The 24,270-nt window shown below is 40.8% G+C and overlaps 1 protein-coding gene across 1 annotated transcript in view; it reads right to left on the bottom strand.

The window, feature by feature from the left end:
• Positions 1-11,366: 11,366 nt before the first annotated feature.
• LOC135987670 (opsin-5-like) overlaps positions 11,367-24,270 on the bottom strand; it is a 29,196-nt gene continuing 16,292 nt past the window's right edge. Inside the window, exons 3-6 of the mRNA XM_065632710.1 lie at positions 17,800-17,899; positions 15,710-15,814; positions 12,507-12,730; positions 11,367-11,850 (exon numbers count right to left, since the gene is read on the bottom strand). Of these exons, the coding sequence (XP_065488782.1) occupies positions 11,410-11,850; positions 12,507-12,730; positions 15,710-15,814; positions 17,800-17,899 (870 nt within the window). The 3' untranslated portion in view covers positions 11,367-11,409. The remainder of the gene's footprint in view (positions 11,851-12,506; positions 12,731-15,709; positions 15,815-17,799; positions 17,900-24,270) is intronic.

Genomic DNA, 24,270 nt, shown 5'->3' with positions numbered 1-24,270 from the left:
TGGCGTGGTGGAGTTGCTGCTGACAGCCCTGGTGCTTCAGGCTGCGGTTCAGCATTCAGCCCCCGTTGTGTTTGCTGAGCTCTCCTCTCACTGTGTCCTCCTCACACAGGCTTTCTGCCACTGAGCCCTCTTTGCTGTGGACCTGGATAGCTTGTATATCTACTCTGCATCCACACTTAAAGCTTGGGTGCTTGATGGGATACTGTCAGGAGCTCACTTTGTCTCCTTTGTGGCACTGCACGGGAAAGCCTGTAAAGAAACCTGCTAACAACAATTGTTTCCTTTCAGCTGTTTTTGCCCACCTAAGCAGACAGTGATTTTTTTTTTTTTTTTTACTTGAAATTACATTTTAAAGATTATATTTTAAAGCTTCGGTGGCTCTGAAGTGGATTTCTTTGGTCTTCACAAAATTAATGCTTTACGGCTTGCTTTTTTCCTAATTTCTCTCAATAAGTGAATACCTTTCATCATCTAGTAAAAAGCCAGCTCACAAGAATGAGTAAGAAAATTGAAATTACTGATTTCATGTAATAAATTGGGTTAATTTGTGATAAGCAATTGTTTGCTTTTAGTCTGTTGTTCTGTTTATTTATTTTCACATGCAGGGGGGGAAAGAAATTGGTGTTACTGTGAGAGATGCAGTTTGCCAAATGACTCTACCTAGTTATGGGAAGTTTTGAATAAACTCCCTATCTGGTTTGTTTTGCATTTCCAAGGCTGGACTTTCTGAAGGTCATAGTCATGGCATAAAATAAGGCTTCTGTCTGCTAAGAGATCCAAGAAATGAAAGACAACAGATAAATGGACTTCAATAGAAAACTGAGTATGGCCCTCTGCACACCAGCTTTTTCTGTCATCAGCTCTGCTTTTCTACAAGAGCAGTGCATGCACGCCATGACGCATCAACAAGCTGCGTTCAGAAAATGGGTGATCAAGAACTTAGCAGCACCTGTAACTGAGGAAACTGGTACAAATGCTAGATTTCATTTACCTCTCTCTTTATATTTCTTTTTCTGGGAAGAGCTTTTGAAGACATTCTGTGATGTCTTTGTTATTTCCTCTGTAGCAATCTGTGATAGTGCAAGCAAATCTCCATGGAGTCAGTTGCTATGAAAACTATGGTTCCTAGGAACTAGACGTTAGTGCTTGGGCTGGAATTGCAGAAGAGATTTGCAACATCGTCACTTCTGACGTCAACTAATATATAGAGTGGAAATCAACAGGTTGGAAAAGAGCAGTCCCAGAGACCCCATGAGTGGTTGGCAGAAGTGATGTGTGCAGGTTTCATGAGTTTCTGCACTGTAAATGGTTGTTGGCTAGTATGTAATTTACTGTTGTTGTTGTGGCTATTTTTCCTAATCTACAAAGCTTCAAAAAGTCTGACAACAGTTTTAGGCACAATAATTTTGACAAGAGGGACTGAACTTACTCTGCAGTGCACAAGGAATTGGTCTTGGCGTCCTCCTGTCTCTAGACATGTCACTTGTTCTGTGACTTGGCCTCATGTTGACATGCTGTGGATGAAATCTTTGCGAGTTACAATGAATCGGTTTGCTGTTGGTTTCAAGGGAACAGGATTTCTGTCCCCTATCTCTAGGATAAAAAAGAATGACCTTTTCTGCCCCTGCTCCAAGAAGCAGATGAACACATAGCATGGGCATGACCGAGAAGGAAGAGGAGATGTTTTCCCTCTGCTGCCCTCTGTCTCTCCTTCCCTCGGCCCTGTGGGCAGAAGCTGCAGGGAGGATGCAGGTGTGATGACTCTTTCTGAAGGAGACAATTGATGGTGGGGTTTGTTGTAGTCACACAGCTTCTTAATCACGATGTTTTACACAGTGAGGGTCAGGACTGAAGTGGTGGTACAAGGAATTTGAGCCAAAGCCCTGAATTTTCATCACTCCAGGCATGCAGAGGAGTTGTCTCTAAATGTATTTAGGGATTTCTGCAGCTGAATGTCATAATCAACGACAACATTTCAAATGAATAGCCCTACACATATATTCTGTGACTGCAATGTGAATAATTGTGAACACTCCTCAATCTTCCACTTCCCACTCCACTCTCCTCCCTCAGCCTAAGCACAAACACTCATTTCAGGGCTAAAGATATACTCTTAAATCAGTTCTGACATTTCTTTGTTGTTGTCTAATGAAGGCTGGGTTGATGGTCTAGAGGGAAGTTTTATGTAAGTCCTTGCTGAGATGTCATTGTAGGACTGGAAGTGGGCAGCAGTTGCAAATGTTAGCATTTGTCTCTGGAGTTTATTTAACTGCAAGCCTGGATGTCTGCATGGTATATGGGGCTTTATCCCTCTCCTCCTTGGTTTTCTGAGTCCCAGTGAAATGTCACTGTCCCGAGGGCTGCGGGGTTCAAAGAGCAGCCACGTTGTTGTCCCCACCAAGCTAACAAGGTGCCTCTGTGTGCCCGTGTTTGGGGGGAGATGTCCCACCAGGGATGTGCCAGCTGCTCCTCCTGGCTTTCCCAACCCTTTCCAAACACTTTTACACTCTGCTTCCTTCATTAATTTGTTTATTTGTTTTTTAAGCTTGTTGCTGAGCAAGTCAAATCGACCCACACCTGGTTAACAAAGCCTGAAATAATTGTGACTAAGTCAAAGCAGTACTGAACGGAAGATCAGCCACACAGACCAGGCTAGTTTTCTGGCCCTACTGATCATACTTACTCCTTGCTGGGTTTATCCAGGCGTCAAGGAAGGGCTTGAATAGCAGCCCTTGCTGCCTTAAAGTCTGGTCTTTTGTCCTCTGTTTGTAACCTGGGCGTATACAGGGATTTACAGACCAACGGTGATAAGCTGGTTTTCTTACATGGTCTGGAGAAGCTTGCTTTGCTGCGTTGTCCTTATCCTAAGGAATGAAAATTCCCAGTTCAAAATGGGGGATTTTTATGGTCAGGACAGTTTTGCTCTTTGAAGATTAGGTAGGTCAGTGAAATGATGTAAGTCCACGAGACCAAAAACTGTGGTAAACCTGCTGTTGTGATTAAGTAGAGAAAATAATTTCAACACTGTTAATTACTGTGACTGCCTAGACTACAGCTAGTTTTTAGTTTGCTTTACCAAGCAAGATCCAATATTAAAAAAATAAGACAAACCTGACTTTTTCATGGCAGAAGTGCTTTGGGTGCATTCTGCTATTCAGAAAGCAATCAGACTCTTCAGGACTAGAGGCAACTGAGGCATGTCATCTTCATTAAAAACCTTGGGGATCTACAGCTGAGAGAACATATGTTGAGCATCCCTAGACCTGACTGTGCCCACTGAACTGCAACTGAACCTGCTGGGTGAAGTACAACTCCAGATTTTGCAGATGGAAGCATTAGGGAAAAGTCTTTAGGTTATTGAGCAGATTCACTGAGTGGGTCTTATTTGGAGAATATAACTTAATGAAGCCAGTATTGTCCTGGGTGCAGATTGTGGCAATATAACTAACATTGTTAACTTCATTTCTGTTGCATATGGTTATAAAGGGGAAATGGCCTCAAATTCATGTAGTCTCTGCAGGAGGACTTCAGGGAGCTTACTGTTGATAGTGTTTTTCTGATGCATATGTTAGGCCTATTCTTGGCTGCTAGCATGGTAAATGCTTATAGGGCTCCTTATGGACAGAGCTGGTAAGGGCTAACATTGTGGGAACTCCTCATGTTTCACTATTCCATGGTGATGTTCCATTTTCCTAGTAGGCTGGATGATGAAAAGCAATTGGGAAAAGCTGTGCCTGCTTTGCAGCAGGAATTCTTAGTAGAAAGTGTTTTGGTGTTGTATTCACCTGAGCTAACTTTCTGGTTGTTGGCTGTGCTCTTCCTTATCTGTTGCCAAAGTACCTACCAATAGTGCATATTGGGTATAATATGGTATGTGGCAATAAAACAAGCTGCAAACATGGAGCTTGGAACACGGGATTTCTGTTAGACTGAAAATGTGAAACTAGGGTGCTGTTTCTCCTCAGAGTCACAGCAAATCAATAGAGATGTGGGTGGGCACCAGCAACCATTACACAAAGTCAGTGAGTGGGGCATAAGCGAAGAGGGAGTCTAAACTATCCTGAGGTAGACTCAAGTCTGCTAAATACTGCTGCAGCCCAGAAGTTGACAAAGCCTTACTCTTCTCAGGTGTGAGTTGTGACTGTCAAAGTTTTCAGCTCCTTTATCTGTAGGCTCCTTTATCTGATCGGTTATCCTAGAGCTCTCCTGGTCTTTCCTCACAGCCCTCTAAGAGAGTCACCTTTTCCCACACTTTCTGATCCCAGATGCTCCACCTCCTGTGAAAGCTTTGACTTCTTTCAGAAGCTGAAATGTTTAAGATCTTCTTGTGAATTTAGCCATGATCTAGCCATGATATTTGTCTTCCAAAGAAAGGATAGCTGGTTCAAGCAGTACTGTAGCTCACCAAAAAGGCAACAGCTCCTCAGACATGGGTCTAATCTGCACTCCCAGCCTGCCAACCCATGAAAGCAATTTGCAGGGCAAATACACTGTGCTACATGCCTGGTCCGTGCAGATGTTTGCCTGGTTCAGTTGGATTGTGTCATCCCAGGGAAAAGTGAAATATGAGATAAGCATAGCAATTTTACTGTCCTGGTAGCCCACTTTCTTTGTCCTTTTATACGTTGCATGGCTGACCTGAGTCTTCCTGACTTGCCAAGGTGTTCTTGTGCTTTGGTAGTCAGGCAGTGATCAGGGACTTTCACTGTGTTCTACCCTCCCTCCTTTGGACTCCCTGTCCATGCCATCACATTAAGGTACGTTATCTTTACGGGCATGCGTATTTTTAAGAATGTACAGTGTCTTTCAAAGAATGAGGTGTATCAGCTTTCCAAAAGTGAATGTTTTCCCTTGCCATGACTCCAAGGATGGGGAACGGTCTGGTAATAGCTCCCCCAAATTGTGGGGAGATGTGGGTCTCATCTCTGGAGCTGGGACTTAAACTCCCAAATTCTTGAACTGGTCATTTGCCTGGGCTGATTTTTTTTTCTTATAGTACACGTGAGAATGCTGCTATACTTGACCACCTTTCAGCAAAGGAAGCTGAGGACTGGATTGTCAGGTAACACGGTATCAGTCAAGGCTGAGCTAAAGCCTGTTTGCCATTCCCTTTAAATCCACGTATAGGCCACGTTATCCCAGGGATTGACTAGCTTGTTCTCAGATAAATTAGTTTTGTTCTTTTCATACAGCAGTTTACCAGTGGTGAAAAGCATGCTCTGAGTTCACTAAGCTTCTCCCACTTCTCTGTGTGAAGGTTATATATGAATCCATTTGAAACTTATCTTGGGCACATGGTAAGGCTTTGCCAGGTCACATCACTAAGATGTGCTCGTGCTCTCATTTGTGCTACCAAATGTTATTCTTGACTTCATACTTCCTTTTGCAAATACTGTGCTGGATGTGACACACACAAGCAGCTCCTGCTCGAGCAGCTTGCACTGACCTTGTGCTGGACCAGTCTGATGTGCCTCTGGCCACATCTGCACCCTCCAGGACCAGCCCAGCTTTGCTCTCATAGCGGTTCCTTCCAGCAACCAGGCTGGCTGGCATACAGTGTCAAAAGCTGCTGGCAGGTGTCAGATATCAGCAAGGGAGGGTGTTTATTGCAGTGATTTCTGTAAGTCCTTCCACTCTCGTTTTATGAGGTTACATCCTATTACGTAAATAAATGTTGTGTGTTTGTTATTCCCAAAAGGCTTTTGTCTCATTCAATGAGCATTGAACATGACGACTATTGGCACAGACAGCTGGTAGACATTTCTTTTTGGATTTTTTTAGTTTTTATCATTCAGTGTGGCCCTGATTTTTGTATTAACAATGGGATTATTCCTTTCCATTAAGAAATTTTCTTATTGTTCTGCATTCTTATTGTATTACTATTCATTACTTAAATCTTAGATTTATTTTTGTGCTTCTCCTGCGTATCAAGAAGGATGCATTCTTGCTTCCTTTTTATGAAAAGCTGTTGTTTTATATAGAGATTATCTCCCCCAAAAAGTGCAACCCCAAACTTTCAGAACTATGTATTAAATACATATTTGTGTACTCAAAACTGTAGAGAAAAACATAGGCCCAGATGACAGGCTTCTGTTCTCTCCTGCAGTCACTGCAGTTCACTTAGCTACCTCTCTTAATCTGAATGTGGGTATATGAAGTTTTATAAGAGTCTTCCAGGCACAAAGCATCTTGAAGGATCTGTGTAGAAGTGTATCAAATAGTAGGTCTATTCTTCTGAAGATCTCATTTTCAGCTTTTAGCCTGCTTCATCTCAAATCACATAACTGCCATTGCAGGAACATATGCTGACCATGAAGACCTCTGAGGTTTTTTTTTTTTTTTTTTTTTTTTTTTTTACAATTGCACACAGTATTGGAGCTTTCCATATAACTAGATCATCAATGCAGGACGGGATTTGGGCCAGCTACTGTGGAGTCTTTGCTGCAAATAGGAATGATTCACTTCAGACTACATACTAGACACAACCACATTTGACCCTGCAGGCATCTTCACCTTGGTCTGCAGAGTTCCTGGAGTGCTGCAAAAATCCTTTGCATTTGTTGATGTACTAAGAAGGTTCAAACTCCAACCCTTTTGCAATTTGAGAGGTAGGCAGAGAGACACACACAACCTTGCAAGAGAACCTGGTTTGCCAGGCTGGCTTGTCTCCAGGATAGTTGAAAATACAGACCTGGTAGCATTACCCACCTTTTTTATTATTGGCCAGGGTGAGAACATTCACCAGGGTTGAAGGAAATGATGTTCTTGTCCAGCCATACCCTCTTGACAGAATTTTGTCTCCATCTTGTGCTCCTAAGGAAAATGCCAAACAGCAGATCATGCTTGGATGGATCTCTCTTGTCAGTCTGTACTGCAAAGAATGAAGGATTTGTAGGAGTGGAGAGAGAACCAGCAAGGGGGTGCAAGTCTGAGTAGTTCACATTGTAACAAAGTCACTGTCTAAAGAGAGGTAGAGGGGGATTTCCTGTTTTCTGGTCTCTGCTTAAATAAATGCTTTTACATGAGTCATTAGATAAAAAGGCATAATAACACCAAGAACAGGGAGTGGACTGCAGTATGCTATCCCACTCCCTCCAACTACACACTCCAGTTATTCGTGTTAACATTAGAAATGTCAAAGCTATTAAGAAATGTTGCTGTGCATTTCAATGTGCTGACACTCTAAAGGATTTTCAGCTTGGCAAAAAAATCTGGCAGAGGAAATGTGGGCCCAAAAGTTTTTCTTGGCATAAATGAACAAATGATAAGTATAACTTTTTTTTTTTTTTCTCTCCCCCAAACCAGAAATGTGGAAATTGAACAGAAGTGAGTAGCCCAAGTGAAAGAGTTGTGTCAGTGACAGGGATATTGGTAATCCACCTGCAAGGCCAAGTTGTACACATGAATATTAATGACTGCCCTTCATGATTAATAACTGCAGTGATTATGGTATAATACTGATCTGTTGATGATTATGAATAATATTTGTAATAAGAAATCAAGTAAGAGCTGATGAGATTTTGATACACACATAAATACATGAATTACATAACCATTAAGAACTCACCTGCTGAGTGTACTAATCAATGGAAATTAATATGTGGAGTAGCTAAAGGCAAATTTTAAAGTGTGGCTTAAGGGCTTCAAACATTTTGCTGAATGAATTTTACTGTGTTCAGGCATGTCATTTTTGGTGGCGTGCTTTAATGATGTCAACAGGGCTGTAAGTACAGAAATGGATGATGAACAGCTAGCAGGGATTTTTCGGCTGAGTTTGTTGCATCTAGCAGTAAAACAGAGCTAATCTGGCTCGAATCCTGGTGGAACAAGACAGCAAATGCTGAGAGCATCCTTTGGAAATGGTAGGATCGCTTGGCCTACTGCCTTCTACCTAACGATGCTACTTAGTTTTAGTGTGCCATACATGAAACCAACTTCAACACTTACAAAATCTCAGAGTCATGTCCAGGGCTGAGCAGGAGAGACAGAAGGAGCCTATCTGGTGGAGTTTCTACACCAAAGGGAGGAAGATCCGAATATTGTTCTTCTACCACATGACAGGAGACCGTTTGGATACTAGTGATAGTCATGAGAGCTCATTTGTGCGGGTTGGCACTAATGCCTTCAATACAAAACACACTGAAAAAGGCCCCTGGCAGAGGTAGCAGAAGAACCAGGTCCTATTAGCAAGCCCACACTGTCTGCTGCTGTGTGCCTTCATGCAAGGTGAAGCAGCAGCACTAGGATGGGATGTCCTCTCTTGTTGAGATGTGACATCTGGCCCTGCCTTTGGCATACCCATGGGCTTTTTGCATTAATGTAAAAAAATAGCATTTCTAAAGAGAAAACATTGGGAGCAGGTAGTCCTTTGCTTTGACAAGGTGAGTGGGAGCTCTCTTGTAAGACCATCCCAGATGGGATGGTCCATTGTAAAAGAAAATCTATGTTGTGGGGAGCAGCAAGGTTATGGGGAGGAGTAATTTGACTCCAGGACACCCTATGCTGTTTGCACTGTACTTCTTTGTTTTTGAGTAAAAAGCGTAAAACCCCATCATGTCCCTTCAGTGTATTTAAACTGTGTCTATCCTTGCTGACTGTCTTAAGCCCCTGGGCTCTTTGCTCCTCCCTGACCAGCAGCATGAGCTGGACAGGCAGAGGAACTCATCTGTGGAGGCAGCAGCAGTGACCAGCCTTGTCTGGGCACGTGTGGGACCGGAGACAAGGGGAAGAAACACAGGACGCAGGCAAAGTGTTTTACAATTTGATTTGTGTTGATTCAGATGCTTGAAACTCTGAAGAACATTTGCTTACCTGCACTCGAGTGATAAGAGATTCTGGACCTTTTCTTCTGCCTTCAGCCACTTGCTGCTGTCATGGGTGCAGCTACAGGGCACTGGTGCTTTTGGGGTGGAAGCTTTTTAACCTGAATAACTTCAGCGACAAATGTGCTCTTGCTGTTACTGTACCTGGAGCACAAGCTGCTGCCTGCAAAGGCATCCATCCTCTTTTCCCTTGTGTGACTTGCAAAACCAGATATTCTGGTCTACAGTTATGCAGTCCCATGATATTATCATATATCCACAAAGAAGAGTAGCCGTAGGCCCTGCAGGAAGGGGTTCTGCTGCAGCCCAGCCAAGGCTTGTGCTGTATTGGATGTTTCCAGTTGTCTGTCAGCAGGTATGCATCCTTTGGCTCCTAGCCTCTTGCTTCCTTGCTTATCTTGTTCTCCTCCTCTTATATTTTTCCTCTTCTCCTATTCTGATTCATTTCTACTACTCCCTCCTCTTCCCCCAATCTAACCTGACCATGTGCACTCAATGGCATATGAACTAGCAGAGATTTCAGCTGGCATGCTTTGAGCAGGAGTTTGTGGGTGCTCTTGGAAATGGCTTTGTTGCTCCACCTTCCCCTTTGCCTTTTTCACATCTTTCTCTGTCAAGAGTCTGAATCCTGCAGATCAACTACAGTGCAGCAGGGCAAGAATTTTCCCAGTCATCCATAAATTAGTGGTAATACAGACTGAAAGCTAGCCTGGCATCTATGGCCTTGGAGCATCTATGGGCAGGTGTCTGGCTCACCTGTGGCTGCAGGTACCTCTGAGAACCGCAGCCAGTGAGGATGCGTGGCTGTCATGCTCTTTGGAGGAAAGGCTGAGCACTCTCAGCAGCAAGAAGGCTCAGTCCAGTGTGGCTGCCAAGGTGGATTTTATGCTACGCCTAGAAGCTTTCAAAACTGCGTGCCAGCTTTGGCTAACCCAGCCTGGCTTCATCCAGCTGTGACAGGATATTGCCCTAAATGATTTAGTCTATTTCTGCCGTTATGGTATGCACTTCTATCTGGAAGCAAACCGTTTACTTGTTTGCTTTTAATTATTTATGGTAATGAAATAGCACCCGTATCTCAAAATTTTCCACAAAAATGAATACTCTTGTAGTTCAGATCTGCGGCCATGAAAGAAAACATAGTTCCCCAATGTCACTTATAATGTTTATTTGTTTTTAACTTCAAACACAGGTGATGTTCTCAAAACAAATAGAGCAATGGGGGAAATGAAGGCGGCTCTCTTTGTATCTTTCCCAAGAAACACATCTGGAAAAGCATACTTTTGCAAAACAGCTACAATTTAGCACACCCAGACAGTGAGATTCCAAAAAGTCATAAATAGCAGTGAGGTTAGCAATTAATGTTGTTGGATTTTTCTTCCTTGCTTAGTTTGCAAATGGCAGTAAATGAACCCACAATTTCCACAGTTAATCCAGAGATGTTTTTATAGAAGTCTCTGATTATGCAGTTAATTTCCAAGATGGGAAATTATGAAGATATATCTCCTTCAAATCTGTAAAAAAAACTTGCTGGAATAATTGGATATTATTACATCTGATAGTCTTGCTACCAATTTAAGCCTACAGCTTAGCTATTTGAATCACTGTCCTTAGTCGCTACTTAGTTACGTTTACTCAAAAGTCATTTTTTACCCATAGGCAGGTACAAAAACCTTCTTTAGAAGCAGCAGTGAAGTGTTGGATTATGTTTTGTAAATAGCCCTGATGCCACACTTCATCAGTACTCTTAAAACTATAGTGTCATTTTTTTGTTTCATTGCCTGTATAACATCTTTTGCTCCACCTTAATAGTCAGGTAGAAAACCAACCAGTTTGGAGACAGATCACTGAAATTAAAGGCCAGCTTTCCTGATCCCTGCTCGCTGGGAAGGTCAGAGAAGGAGGAAATAATTCTGCAGACCAATGAGGGAAAGTATGAAGCCACAGTTCAGACTGCAGCCACTAGCAAATGCCAAGATCTACAGCTCCTGGCACCCACGTAGACACACACAGAGTCAGGCACAGTGGATCAGATGCACAACCATGCAGGGACAGGATCTGGGAGCCCATGGTGGGCACCCCTCAGTGCCCGCAGGGAGCAGGTGGCTTTGCATGCCAGTCCACGGCTGTTGGAGCTGCAGCAGCTCCACGGCGGTCTCAGCAGGGCCTGTCTTCTCCTACAGCACCATGGATATAAAACTGTCCTTTATGGCTGGGACTCCTGAAGAGCAAAAACCATATTTGGAAATGTAATGTCCTAATTAATAACATTTGGATAGGGACGTATTAGTTATTTTTGTTAGCTAATGCCTGCTCTTCACAAGTCATTCCTCCTTTTCCTGCGTGCATGTGAAAATCAAATGTTTCTGGCACTGGGTGTAATGCCCACGTTGTGATGTGCTTCATGGCTTTTTGTACCTACATAGAAGGAAAATATCACTTTACCATCTGATTTGCTTGAGTTGCATAGTCATCAGTGCTATAGCAAGAAACAGATGGACTGGGAATTAAGAAATCACTTGAGCGCTGATCTGAAGCGGGTCTTCCTGAACACAAAGTGAGTGCATATGTTAGGTGGCCAAAAAACTTACAGTCTATCACATTCAATATCAGGGTTATTAGACGGTGTATCAAGAATACCAAAATACACTTCTCTGTTTGCTGGAGGTGGGGTATTGGTTGGACTTCCCACCCCAGAATCAGGGCTTGGTGCAGGGTGCATTTCTCCTGCATACTTCTCTTCTTTCTGAGAAGGTTCTTGTTGTTTTTGCTTGAGGTTTTTGAAACGTTTGAGCTTCACAGGGTCCTTGACTTCCTTGGCACAATGGAACAGGATGAAAATGTCCCTCCGAAATTTGGAGCTCATTCCAAAGTAGATAATGGGATTGTAGAAGCTGGCAGACTTAGCAAACAAACTGGCAAGGACGCTGGTAAGATTGGGCACAGGGTGACCATAGGCAGACCATATAGAGATGACAGCATATGGTGACCATGCAATAATGAAGGCTGTGCAAATGACAATAGAAACCTAAAAAACAGAAGAATAGTCTTAAATCTATTCTGGAAGACTACATCAAGGAAGCAATACACTGGGAATAGCAGCTTGGACACTCGGCTGGAAGGGAAACATTCAGGTTGTCCTGAGGGTATGGCTCACCGGACAGTACAGGCAAGCAGAAGGTTAGCTTTGCTGGAGCCAGGCAGACCTAGAGGCTATATATCTCATTTTGGCATGGTGTTGTGCTTGAGCAATGCTTCATCTAATGGAATTAAAATGGCTACAGTCTCCTGCATGTTTATGTGAATTAAGAGGGTTTCAGGTGGACTTAAGTCAATGGTAAATAAATTGAAAGCTCCACTGTAACTTCTGTGTATGCTCAGAAGTCAGGTAACTTCTGAAAGAAAAGAGCATATGCCAAACGAAACTTTTGATTTTGGGCAGTATAACCTGCTCCAATTATATTTAGATTATTTTTCACATGTTACATAGCACAAATACTAGCCAACTGATTGGGTAGGAGTTTTAAACAATCCTCATATTCTTCAGTGAGTTCAGACTCTGTCACTATAAATTATAGAGAAATGAAATGTGACTGATGTGTTCTGTTCTGTTCTAGTTGGGATCAATCTTGAGAAAGACAGATTTTTGAGATAAATCCCACCCAACATGAAACCCAAACTCACCCTGGTGACGTCCCGCTCCATTCTCCTCTGTCTGTCTGTGGGGTCACCCAGTCCTGTTAATGCATGGCTTAGCTTGACAGTATTGATAATTGACACATATGAGAAGACCATGACTGTTACAGGTAGGAAAAAACAGCAGATAAAAATGGAGACAATGTAGGACTTGTAAATTGTCGAGAAGTTGGCTTTTGCCCAGTCTATCTCACAAGTGCCATACATACGATCTGGAAAGCAAAAATAAGTTGGTTAGCATTTTTAGAATGTTAATCTCTTTTTGAATGATTATTTTATCGGTTCAAATGCTGTAGTTTTCTTCTTTTAAACTTTAAAGAATGGATTAATCTTTCTGACTTAATGAGCTGTGACATGATTTCATACATAAACAATTTTTCAAGACCAGCTACACTGTAGCAAGTTTTTATGTGTATTGTAATTCTGTCCTGTTTAGATTTTCAGTGTAAATCCGTAATGCACAAACTGTTGTTTCAGAATAGGAAATCATGATACTTTATTAGAAATAAAATGGATATTCATTCAACAGGTTTGATATTGACTGTTATCTGCCCTTATTTGTCATAATTTTCTACACGGTAACTTCCTAAGATGAGCACTGTATCAGTATAACAAGCAATTGTAAAGAGACAATATGCCCAATGTAAGAAGTCACTACTTACTTAATAAAATAGTAAATAAAAATCTTGAGGGTTTTTTAGTAGAAACAAAAAGGCAATGAAATTTTTACAGTAGAAAAAGCCGTGAAAGCAAACCGATACAGCTAATGATAAAGATTATGGAAACATGAAACATAAATACTTAGGAAGATACGAGACCTTTTGCTTAATGAGAAGCATACAGTTCTGCAACTACAAAGGAGCTGCAGGCTCTTAAAAATGGTGTTAGGCAGATTGCAGGATTTGCAGCTAGTGGGATTCACAAAAAGGACACCAGCTGGTCAGGAACTAAAGGGCAGTGGGAATAAGGTGCAGTCTCGGCTTAAATACTTTTATGAAAAACAATTGACTTCTTTAGACCCTCTGATGTGTTTGCAAATGTATCCTCGTATAAAACTTGAGTTTGATAGCATTAGAAGTTTTCTATAGATTGTGAATTGTTGATTTTTCTTTTCAAGTGGAAAAAGCTGGTTTTTTTTTTCCTGACAGCTATGGCAGCAAATCTAATTATAAATAAATGAAGCATGAACCAAAATTATGTAAATCAAGTATTAACAAGTCCTGGAGATATGATACAGGTGAAGCCTGCATGATTTAGCAACTGATCTCTCCCTGACATCCAGTGATAAATCTGGAGAAAAAAAAAATTCCCTTAATTCCTCACAGGTGATAGGAGGTTTAGACATTATGAATTAAAGGAGCAAAAGATTAAAATCTCTTTTATGATTTTCATCAAAAAGAGCTCAGTGTTTTTAACACCAAAAGCTCCAGCTGTTGCTGTCTGGATGTGTTCAGTAACAGAAACAGATGTTTGTCTCCTTTGCCTTTTTCATTGGTAGACCCCAAGTTTCAAAAATATAACTATAAAAACTGGCTCAATTCCAAGTTTCTGGTTTGTGAAAATTTTTGACTGAAAAAAGCAAGCAGCCGCCAGGTGACATGAAAAGAAAATTCTGCAGATTTTCTGTGAGTCAGAATTCAGAGCTGTGTTTTCCTCCACTGCAGAGACCCTGGCAAGTGGCATTTCCAAAAATCAGTGGGGTCCTTGGGGACTCCTACAGCTGCTGGGAAGAAGTGAGAGGTCTGAGGCAGCCAGGTGTAATGTGCTGTGTTCTGCCGGCACCTGCTGCATGCTCCGCTGCTGAACTTGCCATTGGTGGGCTCCCATATCACCACAGGTGCCCTCCATGGAAATGTGTTTAGAGTCAGCCCAGGAACCTGAAACTGTTACGATTCTCAGTAGGAAAGAGTGCTCCTAGAAGTGGTCTTGAAGACCACTGTCAAGGAATTGAATCCCAAGTACAAACAGGACCCAGGGGGGCACTTGGATGCCCAAGACACTGCAAGACAGTGATGCCCAAGAAGTCCTTTGCTCCAGGAAAAGGCCAAAAATGGTCATCAGAGATCCTTCTACAAATGAAGAGCTAATAACATTAATGTCAAAAAGAAAACACAGATCACCAGAAGATACAAAGAAAACAAGCAGTCCAAACCCCCCAAGTTTATGGCATATCCAGAGTGCAAAAACATGACATAAATTTAGAACAGTCTAGTAAACAGTTTGGTTTTAACTCAAATAAAAGATCTATTGAGCCTGATATCCTGGTAGCATTTTGGTTTGGGAAGAAGACTTAACCAATCATAGAAATGGATACTTTTCTCACATGCATATTTCAAGGGTCCAGAGATACTTATTAAATACATAAGCTTTGAGGTAAGAGGATACATTCACATAGCTGCTTTAATAAGTCTTCATAGATTTCATGACTTCTAAAAGGATGCAGATGCCTACAGGATCCAGGCAGATAAGCACTGGACAATTTCAGTCACAGTATTTCAGTTGTTAGGACTCCTGTATCATTAACAATTGTTCCTAGAGATTTGTTTTGTTGAATTTTTAGAGCCTTAGTTTGAGACAATTTCTCCATCTTTTTCCTATGAAGAAATTTTCTGGTGTGGAAATATCCCTTAACCACTGAATTACCACAGTGTCCACTATTCAAAATTTTTCCTTTCCCCCCTCACCTCCTTTTTTGCTATGGCCTTGTCTTGCACCCTAATAACTTCTTGGACTGACAAACTTTCTGGTATCTTTTTCTTCTACTGCTATGATAGTTTTCATATTTTCAACAAACCGTTTTATCAAATCTTTTGGGCGTGTCTTATAGTTTCAAGTTTAACTTGCTGGAACTTGAGTTCTTTTCTAGCTTCCTAATCTTGACAGTTTTTGAAGGATGTCTTTTGATAGTTTCCTTTATCTCATTACTTAATGATGCCAAATATTTCTGGCCTCTCTTTTTTCATAGATAATATGCACTTGGTCCAAGTCTTTCCTGTGATATTTTCAAATAAATCTCTTTATGGCTGATACCAAAGCAGGCAACACTCTGCGTGTATGTCATGCATGATGAATGATTTTCTGAGTGCGACTGATAATCTGGTTTATCACAAACAGCAAAAAAGAAAGGTAAGTATCTTTGTTCATTTAAGCGGAGAGGTGCCAGTTAAGTACAGCTGAAAGATACCTGTTACCTGTATAACTGCCCCAGCCAAGCAATGGAGCTGCTGACCAGAAGAAAGCTGCTATCCAAATGAGAAGCAGAGCCACCGTCATACTGCTGTTGCTGATGCAGTGACCTGCAATGGCATGGTTTAGTTAGAAAATAATGTCTAGAAAGGCAAGCATATCTCTGAAATCTAAATGCACTCATATCAACAGCTAATATGGAAAATATAGCTAATTAAAAACATAATATAGAGACAAAAAATGCGTATTCATAAGAAAAGCTTAAATTTGAAAGCATCTGTCAGGCTTGTGCTCAAGACCATTTGTGAACAGTGGAAATGAATGACTTCTAAGTGGAATACAGTGTGTTTGTTGAGCACTACAAAATTAGCATATTCTAAGTTAGTTATGTTTTGCAATTTTGTAAAAAACATGAAACAGTTAGTTGTATGTTAAGTTTTACATAGAAACAAACAAGTCTAAATTCAGAGGATTTTCTTATTCAAGATTTTCCCTTTTAAAAAGGAGAAAATATATTAGATGCTCAAACTACATTAGCCATTCAGTACAAATTTTTTAATCTGTCCTGCTGTTGCCATACATTGCAGTTATTTCTTCATTTACATGGGAAATATTTATGCATCCACCAATCTCTGTTCCTCAACATTTCTGTGAATTTAAATTGGGTACTTGCTCAGATTTCCTCAAGAGACAAACATAAATTATGCACAACCTCAGATGAACATGATACAGCTTTGCAAAAGAGAAATGTGAATTTTAAATATGACTTCATAGTATGCAATGAATATAAGACATAGAATACATCACAGCCAAATTCTAGCAGCTCCAACAGCAGTTTGTTTTGGAAATGAACTTCAACAAATCTATCAATTACAACAAGCTGCTAAAGAACTTCCTGCGAAAAAAGACCTCCCTGCAGAATTTCTTTTCACAGCTAATACTACTCATGCAATTAGAGAGAAAAACTCATACGATGCATCCAGTGTACTTATGCATGCTTTACCTGCAGACATTGATAGGTTTCTGCCTGACAGATATTGCAAGCCAGTTATAACAAAGGCAGGAAATTTGAGAATACATTTTCTGTGGATGTGTAGTAGGAAAACTAGGGAGAATTTGTGAAAGATGTAGGCATGAAGAAAAGAGAGTACATGATGCTCCTAGTGGAAGTCAAAATTTTCAGCAGACAGGAGATCCAGGATGAATGATAAGGAAAAGTTTCTACTGATCCAAATGAACAAAATCAAACCCAAACCAAACACAACACAAACCCAGAAAGAGAGTGTTTAAAAGGTTTTTAGCATTGGAGACAGTACTGAACAGTGGGTGGTTGAGATATTCAGGTTACAGATCAACAGGGCAATAGAGAAGGACAAAGTGTGGGTGTAAGGCTGTGGTGATGATGCTTTGCAGACCTGGCAGACAGGCAGGCAACAGGGACCATCTGGGCAGAGTCAGGTCGTGGTCAGTTCTGGGGACAGTGGGAGTAATTTTCATGTCCGATGGTGTGAACCTGTCCACCGAGGGGAGGCTGGAGAGACATGTGGGGATGGGAGGCTGCACAGTGCTACAAAAGCTGGAAGCGAGATGTGCAGCTTGAACGTTCCCAGTGCCATCTAAAGCTTGATGCCTGCTGTGCATAAACCTCAGCAAAACACCCTGGAGAGTGAAAATGTTTGTAGGTAGGGCAGCCTTTTGAACCAAGGATCTTATCAACGACTGGAAACTTCCCAAACTTCATCTCACATAAGATGAAATTCATTGCTTTCATTGAGATCCAGACAACAATGCATGCGTCACTTTGGAGTAATTTAAGTTGCATTTTGAGGAATACAAATGGTCAGCAGGACCTGTTATATCTTTGGCACAAGAGTGAATTTAATCCATGGTGACCAAAGTGTATTAGTAATAATTTCGCTTTTATTGGGGTTAACCCTGAAGGATTCTCTGCAAACATGTTTGTAACGTAAATGACTCTGTCATGTTCTGGTTTTCAATGCATCTAATCTATATTTGATATAGCCTGCGACTGAAAGAAATACAGATTTGCACCAGGTTCAGTGAAGGCAGAACTGGACCTGCCTTTATTCCTTACCTCTCTCAGGATGGCAGCCTTTGATGTAGCGAGTCACACTGATTACTGTGAGGGTATTAATGCTAGCCAGGCCAAAGAGAAGTGTCAGGAAGCCATCGACCTGAAAAACAAAGCAGTGCAGGATGTTCTCTTACTGTAGTGAGCTGAAAGGGAAAAGAACCATAAGGATTACTCCTGTCATTTTCATGTTAGTGTTCTTGAAAGTTTTTCCAGAAACCGAACTAGCAGGGAAATATAAAATGTCAGGTGCAGTTATCTTCTATAGGATCAGTGAGCAAGTAATGTTCAAAATTATATAAGTGCTCTGTCATGTACATAAAATAAATAAGGAAACACAGCCTTACATCTATGCTTTCCTGAAATGACTTGCCAAATGAAGGAGAAAAATGTTGAACTGAAAAGAAGAAAAGCCCTGAAGAGGCAAAAATGCACTGAATGCAGCTGCCCTCCTTAGGCAGAGCAAACGTGCAAACTGAACCCATGAATTTTAGATCAAAGAGGGAAGAACATGGGAGGTAATGGGCTTAGCTGACTGAGAAAAGCTTTTTAAAAAAATAAATCAAATCATCCACAGCTAAATCATTCAAATAGATTGAGTCTCAAGGTTGGTGCTGCTGATTGTGTGCTATTTATTAAGCCCTGATCCTCACCACCTCTGAGTGATGCTGCGTAGGCTCCCGCTGACATCAGCGTTTCAGCAACATACACACAGGATGGTTAAAATTCTGTGAGTTTCACTTGTGGGTATAGGAAGGAAGTTGCTGCTGACTGTCGTGGAGATGGTCGTAGCCATCTGCCAGGGACCAATGTATGGCTGGGAAATGATCCAGGCAAAACGCTGAAGGTAGTCCTATTTTTGAAAGCTTGCAAGCATACACCAAACCGGCCAGAGCAGAGGAGCTCTTGGAGGTGCCAGTTTTACACTGAGTGAAGCAGGAATATTAAATAAGTGTCTCTGGACTGTCACTTGGCATTCGAGTGGTAAAACTATCAGTGGAGAGGCACATCATTATTCTACCAGAACAAAATGTCTTTGTTTGAACGGACATGACTCCCTTGGAATTCAGTTTATTCCAGCACTGAATGTGGGGCTTTAATCCAGGCTTAAAGCTGAGACCATGACAGATTGTATAAATTAAATTGGGTGAAGGGTTAGGAAAGGGCAGCTTCATTGTTTCTTTCACTGGTGTTTTTTCTTGCCACCAATACCCCTATATATTACACTCTATATACTTCTTAATGCCAACTTTTACAGACCCACCACATTTTAAACACCTGAGACTTGATACTACAGCAATCTACATCCACCTATGCTCCGCTTACAATCAGCTCATGCTTGGTGAAGAAATGCAACCATGTCTACACCAGAAAACAGACTTCCTTGGATGTCTCTGATGCTTCCTAGAAGTTGCAGTTGGTTGAATTTGGCCCACTGTGCAGTGTGGAAATTAGTGAAATACCTGGATATGCAAACGTGCTGTGCATTTCTTCAGTCCCTTATTGGTGCAAACAGCTGCCACTTCTCCATTTGCTCTAACGATGCTTCATAAATGCAGAAAACAGTGTGGCCAAGGGCTACTGAGAAACCGCGCTGCATAAGCTTAAGCAATTTAATTAGTTATTAGATTAGAAAGGAGGAAGTATTTCAGCAATGATGCAAACAGACAATTTGAAATTAAGTCTAAAGAGCTATGAGATTGAATACTGAAGTAGTAGGCCAATCTTCTTAGTTTGCATCACAGTTAGCCCTCCTATGCTGAAAGCAGCTGAGTTTTTCTGAAATACATCAATGTATGTTTTATCACTTGCAGATGTCAGCATTATTCTCACATCTCCCTTCCCTCATGCCAGAAAAAAGAGAGACAATTGTATAAAGTGATCCGTTCAAACAGCCTTTGAACACACTAACCAGGGGGGAAAGTGGATTTAAAAATACACTCTTGTCCTTTACCATTCAAGATGAAACTCTGTCACCGTAAGGAAAAACAAGCAAAAATATTTTCTTCGGAGTGACGCCTTGCCAAAAAAAAAGTAGGTTTACCTATATCAACATCATTCATAGGACCAAGCCATTGTCTGTGCCATGTCTCATTTTCATACTATTTTGTAACAGCATTTCAGCAGATCAAAATACTGTTGATTCTGCTAGTGTAGGGGCTATCGTCAGAGATTTAACCAGGGCCATATGGTTAGTAAGTGGCTGAAGTAGCAGCAGTCTCCCAGAGGAGGGTGTGCTCACTGCCCTGTGCCAGCCACAGGCACAGCAGTTTGGGAACAAGTGACAGGGTGAAATGCCAAGGAGGGGAGGGAGCTCTGGGGGTGACAAGAGTGCCGGGATGAAATGAATAAAGGAGGTAAATGAGATGGCTCTCAAGCTGCAGAACAGCCTGTACAGAGGCCATGGTATCTGGAATATTAAGACATGAGAGAGCATCTGACAGGTTTAGGGCTGCTTTGGGAATACAGTCCTCAAACCGGTATTGTCCCTGCCAAACTTCTATCAGTGAGTTAGCTCTTGAGCTATGCATACATCGTTTCCCAGCAAGTCTATCGATTCTGCAATACATTTATATTGGTGTCACCTAGACATATGTCTTCAGAAGAAAAAGAATGATCTTATTCTAGCTGTAGCCAACGTACTTCAAACACACACGTGCCAGATATGGAAGAAAGATCTCTGCTATTTTTTCTGCTCCTGAACAGACGACAGTGACTGTAGGTAGCAACCAAAGTGACTGCTTGGAACCCAAAGTAGTTAGCAACAGAAAAACTGCTTTGACACAGTCCTGATTTCTATAGGCAGATATATTAATATATGCGAGTAACAAAAATACATTCTATTTTCATTTCTGCATCTTTAAAGATATATGGAATGACAACCATGGAAATACTAGAATAGTAGATAACATTTAATTACTTTGAAAGATTGATGCTCTTCATCTTCCCCAGTTCTGTTTTTCCTTTTCTTTTATCCTACCCCCCCAGCCAGCTCCCTTTTTCCACAGTCATATTTCCTCCTTTTTTGTGTAATGCAATTTTTGTCCTTCCTACTATTAATTACAATCAAATAGCAGCAGCATTAATAGGGAGTAGTGAATTCTGACATAAACAGAAAGTTGGTTGTGTGGTAATTTTGATCCACCAGCTTTCCTTTTTATTCATTAAGAAACAGGAGTAGATTAGCAGTTTTAAAAGCTTTTCTCTCAGTGCTATACCAATATTACTCCCTTGGCTATATAGATACTCACAGAACTCACTCATTATCTTTATGTTGCCTGGAAGCTAAGACAGAACTGAAAAAATGGCTGTGTTTTTTCCGCTTTGTACTTATGCCTGATTATAAATCTCACTAATGTTCTCAGTGTACAACACATAAACCTCTTACTGCATGCAAATTCATTTCTTAAACTTTGCTTCAACACTGAGAGAGTCAGAAATCCCCAGTGAACTATGAAATGTTCAGCTATGAGCTTGGATATGCCCTCCTTTTACTACTTTTAATACTTATGTATCCCTACTGAATTCATAAGGGTTGTCTTCATTTAAAGTAGACAGAGTAAAATATAACCTATTGTTCTTATTATTGGATTATTCAATGTTTAATGGCTCGAAACCAGATTGCCGAAATAGCTATTTCATTTCAATTTAGGCTGAAACGTTGATCTCACTGGCCAGAAAGGCTGTATCGCTCCCTCCTCTGGCCAACTGGTGAATCTGTCGCAATTTCCCGAAGTTAATTTTTCTTTCAGAATCACATTGTCCTGCCTTTACCTTCTATTAAATATGAAATAACGAATATGTAAAGAAAAAGATAAACTTAAAACAGGGATTGTTTGTCCATTGCACATATTTAAAGTCATCACAATAAACTCTCTCGGAATATTTTTTTGAATACAGGTCAGATTATTCCAAGGTGATAATACGGATAAAAGCAACAAATCTCCTTCAACCTCAGACAAAAAAGCACCTAAATCGATCCTTAATTTAAAATTTACCAAGAGTTTGCAGTAAGTTAGAAAATATTCCACTCATGTCTGACGGCAACATATTCTCCCATCTCTCCAATATATCAATAATGTGTCAACCAGACTATAGTAACTCTTCTGTCAAAAGGAAGAACCAAGGTTCATAATCAAAATCAGTCTTCACAGGAGACTACTTAAAACTCCCAATTCATAGTGTTCCTAAAGCACTCGAATTGTCTAACATTTACTACAATATAGGAAGGCAAAGAGACTTATCATTTACCACAGTTTCCACAACATCTTTTGCTCATACGACATTGCTCAGCTATGGTTGCATTCTGCTTTTTAAAACATCTCAGCAGGCTTTAAGGGTAACTCTGAGGTGATTGCATTAACCCAAGCCATTACAGGTCTTTGACACAAACAGCACTTCTTTTACTAATAAACAATGAAAACTGATATGCTACAGGATTAGGTAGTTTAAGCCATTAAGTGAGAGCATCAGTACTTTGCATTCACCAAGTGATTAAACCTGTCTGTTGGTGTTATATATTTTATATATAGGAAAAATATGAATGCAATATTTAGGCTATACAATTCTGTGTACAGATATGTAATTATACTAACTATGCTATATAGTTAAATGTATACTTAGCTAAGTATACATTTAAGTATATAGCGTAGCAGCTATACAGTTACATATAGCTATATGTAGCTATATAGTTACATACAGGTATTTATATATGCAGGTTAGGTTTTGGCTTTCGTAATGTTACGGAATCCAGAATAAATGTACTTGTTTGCTTGTAGTTGTTTTAAGCTTATATACTCAGTCAAGTGAGATTCAACATGTACTTACTTTGGGCTGACTTTTAGCTATTATAGTTGTAGCCCTCTCAGGTCACAATTTATACTCATAGTAGTACATGCCCCTGTTGATAAGCACAGTTATGAATGTAACAACCTCACCAAGTGCACATCATTTAACAAAGAGACAGAAATTTCTTTCAGAGTTTCCTTATACGGCCTCATCAGAATATAGCCTTACTTCAAGTACCCCATCTCCACATGCTTGGGAACACCTGCTTCCTAGCTCTGGGTGGAAGCCATGGGACCATGGCAGGTTTCATGTCTCTCCCATCCACCCATGAAGAACGAATGGGGAGGAAGCAACCAAGCACATAGCTCATAATATTTGATAATCCAGATACAGTGAAAAGATTCCCATCTTCAGGTTAAATGCTGTATTGCCATTGTCTTTCTGTGAATTACTGTACAGGAAAATTAAGAAGCACTAGATAGCATTGCCCTCTGGGAACATCTGTGCTATACTGTGTAAAACTCTTTTCAATGGGCCTGAGCCAAAACTCCTCTCCACTTTGGTGATGTTAAATCAGAACCTGCTTGTTTATTGCTAGCAACACGATTAATATAAAGAAACAAATACATAGACAGATAAAAGAGGAAAATGACCTCATGAGTCACCCATGTCATCTTTACATTTCCACAGAAGGCAAGACTTGGCTGTGTGGCCTGTGGTGATCCTACCCCAGTTACTGAGACCCATTAACATCAGATTAAAGTCACGCTTTTATTTTCAAAGCAAAGAAGTACAATCTTTGTCTTTCAGAATATCATGGTAAATGTTTCTGTAATCCTACACGTCTCAAGGGAAGCAGAGGTCTCACAGGCTCTGCCAGGACAGCCCGGAGATTACAAGTGACCCTCTACATTCTCCAAAATACAATTGTCTGTGCTGTTTCCCAGCAAAAAAGAATCTGCTTATGTACTCACCATTAGGTTAATACAAGGTCATCTCAGCTCTTGGGCACAAGGCAGGGCAGGTTAGTGATGCTAGTTGATGGTACTAGTTCAGCCACTCCTAAAGTGGCCAAGACAAGAATATGCTGCATCCCTGATAGCCTGAAAAAGCCTCATGGCTGCTAGAGGATCTACTCTTAGGTTGATACTCTTAGTTCCTCTGGATCATGTACCAAAACAATGAAAGAAACATAAGAGAACTGATTTATCCCAAGAAAATGCTTATAGGCCTAAAATCGGTACGGACTGTAAGGGTCTTCACATCAGAACTGTGTATGATAAGCTGGACCTAACAGCTCCTAACAGGAGAGTCACATGCATTGCCAAGGAGTCCTAGTAGCCCACAGAGAGCCTGAGAGAAAGTGTAAAAGATATGGGCCATTCTTGGCCTTAAAAAGCCACAAAATCTGGAAAGCCACCAAGTGCAATATCATCCCTTTGGTACGGACAGTGGTATGGAAAAACAGGATGTCATGTCATATAGAGCCATTGCAAGCAAAGGTCATCTTCTCATTGATTCAGTCAGGACAAGATCAGGGTCAGGACTTGAGCACAAATTGCTTCTTACACACTAGTGGTGTATCGACTTAATGGAATACATATTTATGGAATAGAAGATGAGTAAATGTGAAGTAGGACTATTTAAGAAACTTGCAGATATTACCAGACTGATTTTTAAATTTCA

The sequence above is a fragment of the Caloenas nicobarica genome, chromosome 3 (assembly GCF_036013445.1).
Source record: "Caloenas nicobarica isolate bCalNic1 chromosome 3, bCalNic1.hap1, whole genome shotgun sequence".
Lineage (NCBI taxonomy): Eukaryota > Metazoa > Chordata > Aves > Columbiformes > Columbidae > Caloenas > Caloenas nicobarica.
Note: the sequence above shows the minus strand (reverse complement) of the source record. Positions and strands in the feature narration are given on the sequence as shown.